At 36.2% G+C, this 15737-nt stretch overlaps 3 protein-coding genes across 5 annotated transcripts; 2 read left to right on the top strand and 1 right to left on the bottom strand.

Moving 5' to 3' along the window:
- On the top strand, positions 1 to 5655 carry LOC140965148 (TOM1-like protein 5). Of its 3 annotated transcripts, none has more exons than XM_073425214.1 (10): positions 1 to 321; positions 1293 to 1411; positions 1802 to 1880; positions 2012 to 2110; positions 2194 to 2307; positions 2854 to 3032; positions 3174 to 3249; positions 3432 to 3517; positions 4496 to 4663; positions 5058 to 5655. In XM_073425214.1, exons 2-10 carry the CDS (start codon positions 1311 to 1313, stop codon positions 5428 to 5430), a joined length of 1275 nt encoding a protein of 424 aa, XP_073281315.1. In that variant the 5' UTR covers positions 1 to 321; positions 1293 to 1310; the 3' UTR covers positions 5431 to 5655. The 3 variants fall into 3 exon arrangements, with proteins under 3 accessions (XP_073281315.1, XP_073281317.1, XP_073281316.1); XM_073425216.1 differs by lacking the exon at positions 1 to 321 and adding an exon at positions 339 to 505; XM_073425215.1 differs by lacking the exon at positions 1 to 321 and adding an exon at positions 1102 to 1122.
- A 585-nt stretch (positions 5656 to 6240) lies between these two features.
- On the top strand, positions 6241 to 12647 carry LOC140963724 (ferrochelatase-2, chloroplastic-like). Its single transcript, XM_073423101.1, has 10 exons — positions 6241 to 6448; positions 7239 to 7563; positions 7667 to 7810; positions 8431 to 8532; positions 9391 to 9494; positions 9578 to 9704; positions 10463 to 10615; positions 11183 to 11283; positions 11421 to 11622; positions 11815 to 12647. The coding sequence occupies exons 1-10, from the start codon at positions 6399 to 6401 to the stop codon at positions 12037 to 12039; spliced, it is 1533 nt and encodes a 510-aa protein (XP_073279202.1). The 5' UTR covers positions 6241 to 6398; the 3' UTR covers positions 12040 to 12647.
- Positions 12648 to 12997: 350 nt separating this feature from the next.
- LOC140963725 (serine/threonine-protein kinase SAPK7-like) lies at positions 12998 to 15186 on the bottom strand. The gene is given in 8 exon segments (XM_073423102.1): positions 12998 to 13417; positions 13541 to 13639; positions 13733 to 13837; positions 14036 to 14128; positions 14212 to 14349; positions 14445 to 14546; positions 14666 to 14740; positions 14868 to 15186. Coding segments are annotated over 8 exon segments (1059 nt in total). The 5' UTR covers positions 14988 to 15186; the 3' UTR covers positions 12998 to 13090.
- Positions 15187 to 15737: the final 551 nt, after the last annotated feature.

Below are 15737 nucleotides of genomic sequence, written 5' to 3'. Positions count from 1 at the left end.
ATTTGATTGAGAAAAAACATAGATTCTCTCCAACTGCACTTTTTAATATTTTATGATTATTAGAGAGACAGATTTAAAAATAATTTTGATTATAAGTTTTCAGGGAAAAAAGTTAAATCAAGGAGGAAAAAATTTGAATCAACCCATTGAAATAAAAAAAAAATTACAGAGGAGTCTCAAATTTATTTCATGATTAGCTTACATATGTATACAGTTGTATATACGTGTCACCACTTGTAAGAACTATACATACACACACGCGTACATACAAACGGATTGGAGTGTTGCAGCTTCTGGTTTTACTTTTTGCTTGTTTCCCAGGTGCGTATTTCCAAATCTTGGTGTTTTTTGCTTTTGGTTTTGATTTTTCATCCTGATTGAAGGGTGGGTTTGCCTGCAAATTTTGGGGACTACATTTTGTTTTTTGTTTTTTGTTAATGAAGAACGAAAATGTTTACACTTTTAATGGGATTGTGAGTTGGGATTTTTTGTACGAGATCTGAAGGTAAATATGGTGATTTTTTATTTAATACATATTTTTTTAGTTTACTGTGATCAGTGTTAAGAAACTAAAGGATAAACTAAGGAGTTCGTTAAGACCCATCTTGGTTTATTATTTGAATTTGGGGATTATCAGCAGAAGATAAATTAATCAGAAAAATGACTTTTTAGTTCATCTAGTTTGTAATCCCTTAAGAAAGGAATTGAACTGCGGCGATCAGGAGCTGTTATGACTGTCAACTGAAAAAATATTAAGAAATGTGTTAGATATGTCAATTTCAATCTCTTGTTTTTTGTAATCTCGAATTAGCTATTGTTCATTGAAACGTTAACCACATCAGTTGACCTTTAACGATACATTTTAGGAGGCAGAAGAAGACTCAAATCCAGTCTATGAACCTCATTTTCTTTCATTGCAAGATTTGGTTAAATTCTTGGATAAGTAATTACTGATGGCATAATAGTTAATGACAGCGGATTTGTGTGCATAAGGAGATTTCTAAAAGCTAATGGATATATTGATTAAAAGTGGTGACTTCTGTGTTAGCTTTGGGTTGGTAAGGGTGGATCCAAGCATTTCGGAGAGGAGTGGTGAGGTGTGTGATTGACTGGATTGCAGGAGTAAGGCTCACAGTTTACAAACATCACAAAAAGTAACTTAAAAGTTGGGATCGCACTCCTCCCTCGCCACTTGCTGAACCTGTCCAAGTGGACAGATCTTGTAGTTTCAGTTAATAGAGGCGAATAATCCATTTGATGATGATTTTAACTTCACGTTTTTACTTGCAGAGAAAGGATCAGAAACAGATATGGCCGCCGAACTTGTTAGTTTTGCAACAAGCGACAAACTTACTGATACCGATTGGACAAAAAATATCGAAATCTGCGAACTAGTCGCCCATGATCACAAGTAAGGTTTAGTGCTAAAGTGTAGCTATTGTTGACGTGGAGGTGTTGTTTGTGTGCTGTTGTGCTATTCTTTCTGATGCTGATTGGGATTTTGCCATGCTCATTTGTAGTAATTCTTTTCACCGAGAATTTTCTATTATCTTTTTTTTATTCCTTGTTTTGTGACACACATAAATATTCTTGCTAATTATCCATGATGCTTGATATGTTCCTAGTTGTCGTGTAACTTGTTTTTGCGCTTGGATAATTTCTATGGTTAGATAATGTCCTTGAAGGTATCATGATATTTTAATGTTTCTTAAAATACAGAAGAATCTTGTGTTAGGCAGATGATATGCCTCGAAGACTTCAAGCTATATGTTCACCACTATTTGTCCATTTTTTCATGCAGACAAGCTAAAGTTGTCATAAAAGCTATTAAAAAACGTCTTGGAAGCAAAAACTCAAACACTCAACTCTTTTCCGTGATGGTGAGTGCTTATGTACTTTGAAAATAACTGCCTAATTTTTTTATAAGAACTTTATTGTCCTTCAACAATTTATCTTATGACCATGCTAGCTTTATTTACATGTTTGTTCTTTTAAACCGTTTTTTTGTCAGTTGCTGGAAATGTTAATGAATAATGTTGGAGAATCTGTCCACAAGCTGGTTATAGAGATGGGAATTCTTCCTATACTTGTTAAAATAGTTAAGAAAAAGGTAGGCTTTTAAGCAATTTATGTTTCTCAATAGCTGACTGACTAAATTGGATCATTAACTAATTCTTCTGTCTCTTTTCACAGTCGGAACTTCCCGTACGGGAAAAGATTTTTCTTCTGCTAGATGCAGCTCAGACATCTCTTGGCGGAGCTTCTGGAAGGTTTCCTCAGTATTATAGTGTTTACTTTGAATTAGTGGTATGCCATCGCTGACTTATGTTGAATTTTTTAATGTTTACATCTTGGTTTACTTTTTAGTCCTTGGGTGAACCTGTGCTCAATCAGCTTGTTTGATTGATTCAAAATCCATTATGCAGTCGGTGAATTTTAACATGGCCAGAGAACAATATTACTGTTCTTTAGTGCTTGAAAACTTTTGAGAATAATTTGAAATTGTACATCAATTGTATTCTGATACCGAACGATATTACTGTTATTTAGTGCTTGAAAACTGTTGATAAGAATTTGAAATTGTACATCCATTGTATTCTGATACCAACTGAACTCGTTCCACTTTTATATAAATGTCCAACTATAGGAAAATTGTAGAAGTAGAAGCATGTAAACCGATGTAATTATAACAGTATTTGGAATATCTGTAAATAAAATCAGTTAAATTGAGGGAGATTCTGGTCCATTGGTAGTGTTAATCCCCCTTAAAAAGGCGAGAAACAATATACTAAAAAATTTATTTCTGGTTTTTTTTGGATATGTGACCTAAGGAGGATTGTCTCTCTTCTTCAGAATTCAGGTGTGCAATTTCCTCAGAGGCCTCAAGACGTTCAGAGGCCTCAAGACGTCCGGAAACCTCATTCAGCGAATGTGAATAAAAATAATCCACCAGATAAGGAATCTGCTGCTCCTGCAAGTGAAAGAAACATGGCACAAGCACAAGCACAGGATGAGAATGTTTCTGGATTAAGGTATTTTTTGTTACAAACGAATGAGTTTCTAGTGTTTACTTGTTCTGCTAGGAAGCTGAAACATGCCTTTTTTCCAAGCATCTCTGTCCTGGCTCGTCTTTCTTTCTTGTCTTAAACAATTTAATTTATTACCTGTCACAGTATTCTTGAAAAGGCTGGTACGGCATTAGAAGTTTTGAGGGACGTACTCAATGCTGTTGATACTCAACATCCTGAGGTATTTAATATTTATTGAAATTTGTATTTTCCTATCAACAATGACGAGACTTCTATTCCCAGTTTTTGTTTTGATAAGTTTACTGTTCTTAGTCTTTGTACCATTTAGCTACTGCAAAATGTTTTGTAATTTTCTGTCTGGTTGCTCGCTGCCCAATTGTCCTGACTTTATTTTCCTTTCAGGGAGCCAAGGATGAGTTTACACTTGATCTCGTGGAACAGTGTTCATTTCAAAAGCAACGAGTAATGCATCTTGCTATGACTTCTAGGTAAGAACACCTTCATGTAAAGTATTATACTCTCGGTTGATCAAAACTGATGACAATTTATGATGCATATTGGGCAAGTGCGCTGGAAGTTTGGTATCGACCTGCTTTGTTGTTAAATGTGTTGAAATTCTATAACTACTACCCTGAAAAAAAAGGTCTGCAGAGGAATATGACCTCCATCACCTGACATCATAATGGTCTAGCGATATATTAATTATCGTTCCCCCCTTCAATATATATATATATATATAGAGACGCACAGAAAAATAATGGAATGGAATAGTTGTATAGCAATGAAATTTGATGTTTGGTTCTTTTATAGTTCCAATTTTATATCAAAGATCATCCTCGGCCGTGCGACACTAGCCGGCCACAAAACATAGCTGTGCTACGCTAGCCAGCCACGAACCCTAGCCGCGAGCGAAGCCAACCAACAAACCCTAGCCGCGAGCGACTCCAACCAGTGAACCCTAGCAGGACGTGCGACTCCAACGGCGAACCCTAGCCAGTCACGAACCCTGACCAGCGAACCTAGACCTAGCCTCGCGACCCTAGCCAGTCACGAGCCATAGCCATGTTCCCTGACTGTGCTGAACCCTAGACCTGCCTCTCAACCTCATAGCTCCGTAACATCCTCTATAATTTTTAATACTAAATTTATATGAATATATAATATTTATATATATTTTAATAATTGTCGTATCTCAGCCGTATCATCTCGAATATTTTCAAAAATGTTGTATCCCTGTATCGAATATTCGATACTATACATGCCCGTATCCATGCAACATAACATAAACTCCATCCAGAAAAAAACTTGTGGTGGTGTACGTTGTGCTGGTTGACAGCCGAATTAACCAAAAAAATTTTGGTGACGTTGATTTGGGTAGACCAGGAGTAACCACGGCATATTTAATATAAAAAATATATTCCTAGTCTTTGAGTTGCTGTCTTTTATCTTTCTTATGTATCTTTTAGGGATGAAAAGGTGGTTTCACAAGCAATCGAGCTTAATGAGCAGCTAGAAAGAGTGTTACAAAGGCACGATGCTCTTTTAGCTTGCAGGACAACGTCGACTCCAAATCATATGGATCATCAAGAAACAGAGGTAGAAGAAGAGGAGGAGGCAGAACAACTTTATCGAAGGTATGCTACTCCAGTATATATAGATTATCTATTGTGTCTGTATGATCAACAATTGCTCTTGCTATTCTGCAAGGCATATCAATTAAAATGTAATAATTGAGCTGATTTTGTTTAGGCCGTTATGTTAGTATTTCGTATGGCACCGCAACTAATACTAGAGTGGCAACTAAACTTGAGTGTCTCTCTCATACAATAGATAGTCTATTATATTTGGATCATCTTCTCAAGCTTCTAGCTTGACATTATGTCTTGATCATTTTATGATACAAACGCCAATTTATTTCCATGGTCACTCTTTCTTTTTCAATTATGTTATAAAACGATTGTGTCAGCTACTGCCACCTCTGGCTTATCTTATCAGAGTCCATCCTAAAAACACCCCATTCTTGAACAGGATAAGGAAAGGAAAAGCTTGTATACGGCCAGAAGATGACGGAGACCACCCCATAGATAGACCATTGGGGTTGATTGGGCGTTCTGTGCCATCTGAAATGCTCCATCGTCCCCTCATACGACCTCTAACTCTTGAGCCACAGCAAGAAATGGTTAACCGGTCATCACCCGTGGAGTCAAAACAAGAAGCCATTACAGGTAAACCCACAGTTGCAATCCCACCGCCACCAGCTAAACATGTGGAGCGCGAGAAGTTCTTCCAGGAGCATAAACCAGACGGCTCTACCACGGCTAACGGCCATATGAGAAACCTCTCATTACACAGTCGAAATGCCAGTAGCTCTCGCAGTGGAAGTATGGATTTCAGTGACTAAAACTGTATTTCTTTTGTTGGAAATCATATTGTTAATTATTTTATCTCTGAAGCGGGGGGATGTTTTGGTGTTCATGTAAGATTTGCTTGGTTTTGGAAGAAGTATTTCGTAGCTGAATTTCTTTGGATGATGTATAATTTGACCATAAGAACTCATACCTCTGGACTAAAGTATATTAAATGATCTATTGTCTTATTAAAATTTTAAAAGTAATTTGTCTATTCATCTTCATTTTTTGTGTTTTATTATCGTATTTCGTCGAAATGGCAGAAATTGAGTTCCTATTATAATAATTATTTTGAGAAAAATTATATTACAGAGCGGTTTTTTGTCAGCAAACTTTTTCTTGAATAATTAAATATTGAAAGTCACTTGTAAGCAACATTTGATTGCATTTGACAAAACAACATATATATATATATGGTAAAAACTTGTGTGAGACGGTCTCACTGGTCTTATTTTGTGAGACGAATCTCTTATTTGGGTCATCCATGAAAAAATATTATTTTTTATGCTAATAGTATTACTTTTTATTGTGAACATCGGTAGAGTTGACTCGTCTTACAGATAAAGATTAGTGAGACCGTCTCACAAGAGACCTACTATATATATATGTGTGTGTGTGTGTGTGTGTGTGTGTGTGTGTATTTATAAAGAAGGATATATTAGTCTTAAAAATATGGATGTAAAAAGGGATAATTTGGTAAGAAAGTGCATTAAATATCAAAAGCGTGATGTGATTATAAATTTTTTGGAATATAAATATCATTTCTCTTAAATTAAATGGTATGATAATTGCAGTTGAGGTCTTCACTTTGTGGGGGGTTTCTTTGAGTTAGCCAGAGGAAGCGAGGAGGTCAAGAGGATAATTTGAGAAATACGTGGCCGGTTGCTCTACACAAACAAATAGCTGTTGTTTTGCCATGATTCGCCTTTGATTCTCGCGGAATCCCAATCCCATTTTCGGAATGAACCAATCATCGATGAATATACGAATTCAGACCCCTTCCCCTCCACTGTAAGGATTTTTTTCTTCTTTGTTTACTCACTACTGAACTCTCAGTATCTGCGCTTACTGTGATTTACAGTTGAAAATTGCATCTAAATTTTGTGTTCATTCAGTGGTATGTGAAATCGAACTTGTATTTGATCTTCCTTGTGCATAAATAGACTTTGTGTTTTGTGCATGCGTAAGATTCATCATCGGGGCGAATTATTAGTAAGTGGGTACCACTCTTCTGTTCAATCGGACGGTGGAACTGGGCAAAATTTAGAGCAGACCGCTTGGGACTTGGCTAAGAAACTGGGTTTTACCTGGATGGCATAGTTGTCGATGTTCTTGTGATGTAGGTGAGCAAGAAATGTTTTTGAATGTTGACAGCATGAGTGGTTTCATTTAGAATGAGTTTTAATGCTGCCCGTGCCTTACATATCGGTGGAGGTGGGTTGGGGGAAATTAAGTAGCCCGTTCAATTGAAAAAAAGGTACTAAATTCCGCATTTAAGTTTTCTAAATTGTAATTTTTTTTGCATATTAAGTCATCTTTTTGACTAGCTTTGTGTCTCTACCTCTGAACCTTATGGTTCTGTTTGATATTCTCACAATATCTGTTGTTAATATATCACTGGCTAAGTAGGTTAAGGCTTGAGAGATGATAAGGCATATAACTTTTCTCTGGTTTCAAAATGTCAAGCTTGTTAAAGATTAAGCCTTTGATTATCTAAGCTGGCATAGTTCTGGTGAATTGTTTTCTGTTTGTTCGGATACACGAATGGTTTAACACTAGTTGCTTTAATGCATTTTCTTAGACTACTGCCGCGGGCCAAACTTTCTTCCCATGAGACATGTCCTTGCAGTAGAGTACAATTGGAGGCTTTGTCCATTTATAATTTGGCAAAGCGATCCCTGGCTACAAGATTTTACCTGGGATGGCCCAGGACACCTGTAACTATGGCACAACCTCTGCACACAAACTCATCACAGCCAGGAGTTCTGGCCACTCCTGGATCTCAAGAAATGTCCTCTACTTCAATTGTTGGTAATGAAAAGTTAGGGGTTCTATTACTTAATCTTGGAGGCCCTGAAACTCTAGAAGATGTGCAGCCATTCCTGTTTAACCTTTTTGCTGATCCGGTTGGTTCCTTTCAGTTTGACCATTCTTTTGATTCTACTGTGGAGAAACGTTGAAGTTATTTTTCGTTTTATGTAATGTTTTGGATTGTAATATGGAATGTAGGATATAATTCGACTGCCAAGGCCATTTCGTTTTCTTCAAAAGCCTCTGGCACAGTTCGTATCTGTTGTTAGATCTCCTAAGAGCAAAGAAGGCTATGCTTCAATAGGTGGTGGTTCTCCTCTGCGGCGTATTACTGATGCCCAGGCATGGTTTTCTCGAAGTTGATTCAAAATTCTTGCTTAAGGATTTCAATATCTACGGTGATTGATGATTATTAATATGAAAAAGTTTTTCTTTTAATTTGTTAACGAGGGCCTGTTATTTTATAATTTGATTGTCCATGAGTCATCATGGAGAATGGCGTATGATTTATTTACTATTAGAATTGTAGACAAACAAAATTATTGACGTTTGATTTGTAGACGTATGAAACACTTTACTAATAATTCCCTAGACATTTCTGGTTGAATCATCACATGACTTTTTTCTGTGGTTAGGTGAAGAGCATTGGGGAGGTAAGTAAGATGGCTTGTGGATAACGTCATTGGACTTTTAAACTTTCTCTCTTTTGAGCTGTCAGCCTTTACCAGGTTGTACAAATTAATGTGGATTTTTTGGCATATAAATGCAGATAGAATAATGACCACTTTTATAATGTTCCCTCTGTGTTGAACACCTTCATTTCTTTAATTTCTGTGCTAAAAACTGCAAATGAGAAAAACCAATAATATTTTTGCTAGTGGTTTTAATCCAGTTTCTTTTCTCCCATGGTATCTTAAATATCTGGTTCTACAAGTTAATCTGAATGGGGTTGCTTTTTCCAGGCCGAGGAGTTGAAAAAGGCACTATGTGCTAAGAATGTCCTTGCGAATGTGTATGTTGGTATGCGTTACTGGCATCCATTTACTGAAGAAGCTATTGAACAGGTGATCCTCTGCCTTTTTGCCCTGAATTGAATTCCCCACCCATCTTCCCTCACTATTAAGTCTATAATGCTGGCAATATTTTTCAATTGTCACACTTCCAAACTTAAACAAGCTGAAATAACTGCATGGTTTGTTGATTCAAATTTGTTTTATGATTGTACGGACTCATATTTCACATTATTCTTTTGTTCCTGGAATATGATGCTGACATGAACTTTGAATAATTGCCAGAAACAATTGCATCTTGTTGTGTGCTATAGATGTTTTTAGTTCACTTAGTTTTTAAGAGCCTGCAGATGTAGAGATCTCATGAAGTGGTGAACAACCATACATCGAAGTGTGTAGTGGAAATTTAAATTGGAGTTATTATTAAAAATCTGGATATAAGAATATGGGAAAGCCTCGGGATGGGTGACATTCTGGGTGTTTAGAGACTATTTCCTTGCACATGGGGTTTGTCTTTTGATTTTTTTCCAATTGTCATGAGATATTAGACTTGTGCTTTCTTGTGCAAGCTGTGAGTATTTTTTTCCATTCCCTTTCTCTGTGCTAATCAGATAGTGTTTGCCATATTTTTATTTGAGAATTAATAAGTATGATTTAGTATTCACGTCCTTTTCAAATGGGGGACATAAATAAAAATTGTTTCGTTTGCTCCAAAAGGCAACAGGCCATTCAATTTGTGACTGAGAAATTCAAAAAACTATTCTATGATAGTATGACTTTTGCTCCCCTCCCGCTGTGTTGTCAATTTTCTCTTGTTTGCTATCGCCAGCTCATCAGTAATGAGATATTTGTGTTTGCTATGGTCAATTTATCGGTTATTATTGTGATATTTTGCTTTCTATTTATTTATAGATTAAGCGAGACAAAATTACAAAACTCGTTGTACTTCCTCTCTACCCCCAATTTTCAATATCAACTAGTGGTTCAAGCCTTCGGCTTCTGGAGAATATATTCAGGTATAGCTGTTTGCTTGTGACTCTTTCGTGATTTTTTTCACTATCAATGCCATAATCTGATTCTTGAATGTGTCAATATACAGGGAGGATGAATATCTAGTGAACATGCAACACACTGTCATTCCTTCATGGTATCAGCGTGAAGGATATATAAAAGCTATGGGAGACTTGATTGAGAAAGAGTTGGGAAATTTTGATCGCCCAGAGGAGGTAATCCGACCGGTGGTTTGTTACGCTTTTGTTGAAACATCCTTCTTCATTTGTCCAAGACTTGTATTGAATCATATACCACATGTTCATCCCCACAAAATTTATATTCAAATTATTATATCTAGACTTGATAGCTAGGCATACTGGGTATCATTGACCTGATCAAATATGCTGAAACTATTATGTCCCTGTTCGCTTCATGTGTTGAATGGCTTACATTTATATTCAAGGGGGCTTTAACCGTGAGGATGAGAAGTTGGGATGAGATTGAGTTAAATAGGAAAGGAATTTCAGGAACTTCATTCATTTGAAGGAAATAGGAATGAATTTAGGACTGAGGATCCAGTGGTGGTCATTTTGGACGAGGGGAAGCAAAGATTAGCTCTGTGGTGCACATGAATGATGGTTTCTCTCTTCTAAATAGGTTACTGCTCTTATACATAGTCAGAAGATCTTTCTTTCCTTTAGGCCTGTCAGGGCTATAAGAATTTGAGGGAGGGGAATCTTTCTTGCCTGAAATAATTGCATGGCCATCTAGGAATATATAAAGTTGAAAGTGATTGACAGCCTTGCCCCTATCTGAAACATGAGTCTGATGTACAACCATCATGTCTAACAATTTTGACAACTCCTCCTAAACATGCACATCTTCGTATTTGTACCATGCATGTGAAACTTTAAAAATGTGATGGCATGTCCTGACCATTAACCTGGATATGACTTTATGTTTTATGATCCACTATCTTTGTTTGTCATAGGTGATGATTTTTTTTAGTGCTCACGGGGTACCTCTTGCATACGTGGAGGATGCTGGTGATCCATACAAGGCTGAAATGGAGGAATGCGTGGACTTGATTATGGAAGAACTGGAAAAGAGAAGGATAGACAACGCATATACCCTTGCCTATCAGGTGCTTTATGCCGTTCTCTCTTTTGCCATAAACGATCTAGTCAAATTATCAGTGCACCACGTGTGAGGTGTTAGGAACCTAAATATACTGGGCTTGAATAGTTTAAGATTTGGTATTGTAATGGGCTTAATTGAATTGGGCCTAATAGTGACTTGTAGAAGTGGAAACATGAATATAAGGAACGTTAGATTTTGTTAGAAGGATTCATTCATGTTTAAACTAGCTTGAGCTAGGGTATCTTGTAAAAGATTTAATCCCTTGGCTGAGCGTTTCACTCATATTAGTGTAATTCTTTTTATTTTGAATCAACTGAAGATTTAGTTCGCAACATGAGGTGATATGAATTTCCTTTCTGGGCTAGAAAATTGTTGTCATCTAAAATGCATCTTAGCTTACGTAGACGCCTCCGGTTTTGGTCTTCTATTTGCTATTGGAACCAATGACTTCATTATTTTCAAGCTTTGATCTTTTTCAACCTGGCAAATATAGCCTCTACAGCTTATATTACTTTTAAGTGAATATCATATTGTTATATTGATTTGGTTTGCTTGGTTTAATTTGCTGCAGAGTAGGGTTGGGCCAGTAGAGTGGCTGAAGCCATACACAGATGAGACAATAATTGAGCTTGGAAGGAAAGGAGTGAAGAGTCTCCTGGCTGTCCCAATTAGGTACTGCTAAATCATCATTTCACCACTTTTTTCAGTGTCTGAAATTACTCCAAGCTCGGCTTTGCTTTTAGCTGCAAATGTTTTTTTAATCTTGTATTTTTTTACGAATAAGTGTCTCATCTCATATCATACCACAGTTTTGTGAGCGAACATATTGAGACATTAGAGGAAATCGATGTTGAATACAAGGAGTTGGCTTTAGAATCTGGCATAGAGAACTGGGGACGCGTTCCAGCACTTGGCTGTGAACCTACTTTTATTTTGGATTTGGCTGATGCAGTAATTGAAAGTCTTCCATATGTTGGAGCAATGGCCGTTTCCAATCTTGAAGCTCGACAGGTGAGTGAAAACTTTTCGATTTTTTTGCAGCGAGTGGTTTTTTGTCTGGCTAATCTATTGTCAAAAGTTGGAGGAAGACAGATGATTATTGCTTAAGATATTTGGCTCATTTTATGTTTCTCTTTATTTTCTATTGTTTTTATGATTTCAAATGTTACTTTGTATTTATGATGTATCTGATGTTTACTGTAGTCATTAGTTCCACTTGGAAGTGTGGAAGAGCTTCTTGCTGCATATGATTCACAGCGTAGGCAGTTACCTCCCCCTGTTCTTGTTTGGGAATGGGGCTGGACAAAAAGTGCAGAAACATGGAATGGAAGGGCAGCAATGCTGGCTGTACTTGTTCTGCTGGTGCTTGAAGTGACCACTGGAGAAGGTTTTTTACATCAGTGGGGTGTTTTGTCCTTGTTTCGATGAAAGAAACCTGTCCATCCTCGCTCCCCTCCTTTGTTTCACACCTTCTACACATGCTTATATACATATATGAATTCCTGCCAACATTTGTTGAGAAGCTTGGGTTAAACTGAAGAAGTCAAGTCCTCAACAGTCTTATACTAATATTTCAAGTACGACCTAGATACGCTGGGCCTCTGATTCTTGAAGTTGTTTTGTGTCACAATCTATCTGAAGCTTCTGCTGAGATTCTTGGCTCATAGTATCATTACACTAACGACTTGTGGTACGTGGTTCTAAACTAGTGCCAAAGAAGAGAAGGGGTTGAAAAAGACCATAAGAAGAGGTTTGAAGGAATGATAAATTACTATAAAATTGGAAAAGAAACATCCAATGGATCAAAGGATGTTTGACCTTGGGAATTCTGCGAAATGTATGTTCAAACATGCTCGACTTGTCGACATTTAGATTTTGTGTAAAGTTTTCCTCTCTTTTTTGTTTGTTCTCTTCATAAATTGGCTCCAGACCATGAACCTACTTACTATACTCTAGGAATTTCTGTGTACATCTACAGGGACATTAAGTTAATTAATCAACGATATAAAGATCTGCGGTGAAGGACAATGTAGCTATTCTGTTGTTTTGTTTTTAACACGTACTTCATTCGATTTTGTTGGTAGTCTTGAATATACATTTATATACATGCAAGTTGTTGCAGGGATTCTAGTCAAAATATCTACGATTGTAGTTCTTCTGAATTTTCCAGACACAAACACGTTGTAACTTAGATGCTGTCCACCGAAATATTGAGTAAATTATTGCAGACTTTGTGAATATTATGAGAGAGTGAGTTTCAAAAATGACATCTCCATGTGTATCTAAAAAAACGACCTCAATTTATCAAAATAGCATGATGTAACAAGTTGCATTACGTGTTTTTAGCAAATGGATGTCATTTTTAAAAATAAATGTGGCAGGAAGATTATAAATTTAAATGCCCCGAATAATATTGCTTATATATTGTACTCGTACACACTTCCAAACTTGATTTATTTGTTAAAATGCAATGTTCAAATCATGATGAATTAAGATAGAACTCTCCACTTGCATGAACCTGCTTCACTTGCTTATCATACTCATCTTCGTTGTTGTCATCATCTTCTTCTATATCGGACTCCCATTCTTGATCCACTTCTCCTCCCCAACCGAAACCCGGAACTGGTCTAGATGAGGGAGGTGGAATTTTGGCTTCAGTAACTATCTTCATTATTTCATCAATGGTTTGAAAGGAAAAACTAGGATTATCCTTCTGGTAGTACACTGCTTGATTAGTTTCAGTAAGATCGCTTGGCAAATTCTTCAAGAACCAAGGATGGTTTTTTATCTCTTTTATGCTGATTCTCTGCAAGTAAAAATTTACACTTGTGTCGTTCAAAGGCGATAATTGAATTACATAATTGACTCCTGATTTAATAGTGTAACATGTTATTCATGGATCAATATACATACATACATACATACATACCCGGGATGGAAGTGCGACAAAAATACGCGATAAAAGGTGCCTACAATCTCGAGAAATATAGACATAATCTGGGATCGTGTATTGAACGCCCATAATCCTCTGAAGAGTAAGAAGAATTGATTAAAAATGTAAAATTTATATGTTGTAATTTCCAATTGTTGTGGGTTTGTAAATATATACATATATACTCACTGAAATTGTCTTCCTGAAATTCTTCGGATCATTTGGATCTTCGAAAGGGTAAGCTCCCACCAACATCACGTAAAGTGTGACTCCACACGACCACACATCTGCCATCTATTCCAAGTACAAGGATTTTAATGTAATAAACATAAGTGAACAACAGTCCCTTACTTATTGGAACCTCTCGAACAAAAAGCCTTTGATTTTATACTTCATTAAATATAAATTTTACTTTTAATATCTTATCGAAACTCCATTTTATTAAAAATTATAAATTTTTTTATATATATTTTTCGTGCAAAACTTGATTACCTTTCCATCATATTCTCGACGATTGAGAACTTCCGGTGCTATATACGCCGGTGTGCCGACCGTTGACTTCGGCCTCGAATGCAATACAGATGACTAGACAAACAACAAATTTTTTTTTTAGTTTTCATGAAAATTTATATTAAAAAAAAAGTTTATAGAATGAGATTAATTAAGACCTTGGAGTAACCAAAATCACAGATTTTGAGCCGAGGTGCTGGCTTTCCGTCTAGTAAAGTGNTTTACTATATATTTATACTTACCATGGAGTGGCAGTAACAGACTCCAGAAATCAACTGCTGAAAGAAGAACCTGGCCTGCCTCACACATAATTCAATCGATCCCAAAAAATCAGAACTCAACCTACGAGTCAAACGGTGTCTAAAAAGAATAACTAAAATTACAAACTGACCTCATCTTCACTAAATCTACCGGCGGTACAGATTCGATCGAATAGTTCTCCACCAACTGCATATTCCATCACGATAGCCAAATGTGTTGGTGTTAACACAACCTAGTAACATCCAGTATTGAATTCATATCAATCTAACAAAGGTTGAAATGAAAAGAAAAATTCTTCAAATATATATATATATATAGATCCCGAGATCGAGAAGCTGATTCTGTACGTACCTCTTTGAAGCGAATTATATTGGGATGTCGAAGCGATCTGTGATTGATTATTTCTCTGGCCACATTCTCATCAATCTGCAATACATATTTCATCGCAGTCATAAAACAAGATCAACTTCAATCAATATTCGAAGGGGAAAAAACAAAATTTTGAATCAGTGATATATATATATATATGTATTGATTAAAATTACGTACGTACCTTATGGCCACGCTCGATGTATTTCACGGCGACGAGTTCCTTCGTTTCTTTGTGCCTTAAAAGCCTGGCGACGCCGAAATTTCCAGCTCCCAAATCCTTCACAACCTCGTACTTGTCCATTTTTTATTGTTGTATATATGCAAATATAGTTAATTTATTTAATAATGGAGATATTGATATATAACTATGCTAGCTAGCTGCATTCGATTAATACCCATGCATGGATATGAATTACAGCAGAGCAGATCCAGATGGAAAATTCGACGAGTGATGAAGATTGGAGAAGACGAGGCTTCGTTGCGTGGAGAGTAAATATATATATATATATATACACACACAGAGAGAGAGAGAGAGATACACATCAGTGTGTGTGATCTGATTTTATTATTTTATTTACATGGATTTATATATTGGGAGGTGGACTATGAATGTATCGGAATTATAATTTGATCCTTTCTCTCCATATTTTAACAAAACCCTCTTTCCAGAGTATTTATTATACATACATACATGCAAGAATTGTTTTTTGTGATTTTGATATTTTTAGTCTTAATCAATTTTGGTTATTTTTTTGACTCGTGACACTCACTTGTATGTGATGTCACATCATTACCTCATATTAAAAAAAATTAAATTGACAAAAAATTAACGTGAATTGCAGTTTCCCTAAATATTATCCAAATAATATGCTGATATGTATTTATATATATATGGTAAACATAAGAAGATGTCATTGGGTGCTTCATGTACTTCTAAGTTGGCCCCATGTGAAGAATTTCGCACCGCCCGTCGGTGTGTAGGCGAATGAATCGATCGATACAGAGAAAATATTTGACTTTTTGTGATATTTTAAATATTAATATATTTTTT

This window comes from Primulina huaijiensis, chromosome 18 (assembly GCF_012295235.1).
Source record: "Primulina huaijiensis isolate GDHJ02 chromosome 18, ASM1229523v2, whole genome shotgun sequence".
NCBI lineage: Eukaryota > Viridiplantae > Streptophyta > Magnoliopsida > Lamiales > Gesneriaceae > Primulina > Primulina huaijiensis.
Note: the sequence above shows the minus strand (reverse complement) of the source record. Positions and strands in the feature narration are given on the sequence as shown.

Excerpts from the sequence above, each read along its gene's own strand:
- LOC140965148 (XM_073425214.1), top strand. The coding sequence starts at position 1,311 with ATGGCCGCCGAACTTGTTAGTTTTGCAACAAGCGACAAACTTACTGAT. Across the intron at positions 3,250-3,431 it reads TTGATACTCAACATCCTGAG|GGAGCCAAGGATGAGTTTAC; the intron begins GTATTTAATATT and ends TTTTCCTTTCAG. Across the intron at positions 3,518-4,495 it reads CATCTTGCTATGACTTCTAG|GGATGAAAAGGTGGTTTCAC; the intron begins GTAAGAACACCT and ends TGTATCTTTTAG.
- LOC140963724 (XM_073423101.1), top strand. The coding sequence starts at position 6,399 with ATGAACCAATCATCGATGAATATACGAATTCAGACCCCTTCCCCTCCA. Across the intron at positions 7,564-7,666 it reads TTAACCTTTTTGCTGATCCG|GATATAATTCGACTGCCAAG; the intron begins GTTGGTTCCTTT and ends TATGGAATGTAG. Across the intron at positions 9,495-9,577 it reads CTTCTGGAGAATATATTCAG|GGAGGATGAATATCTAGTGA; the intron begins GTATAGCTGTTT and ends GTCAATATACAG.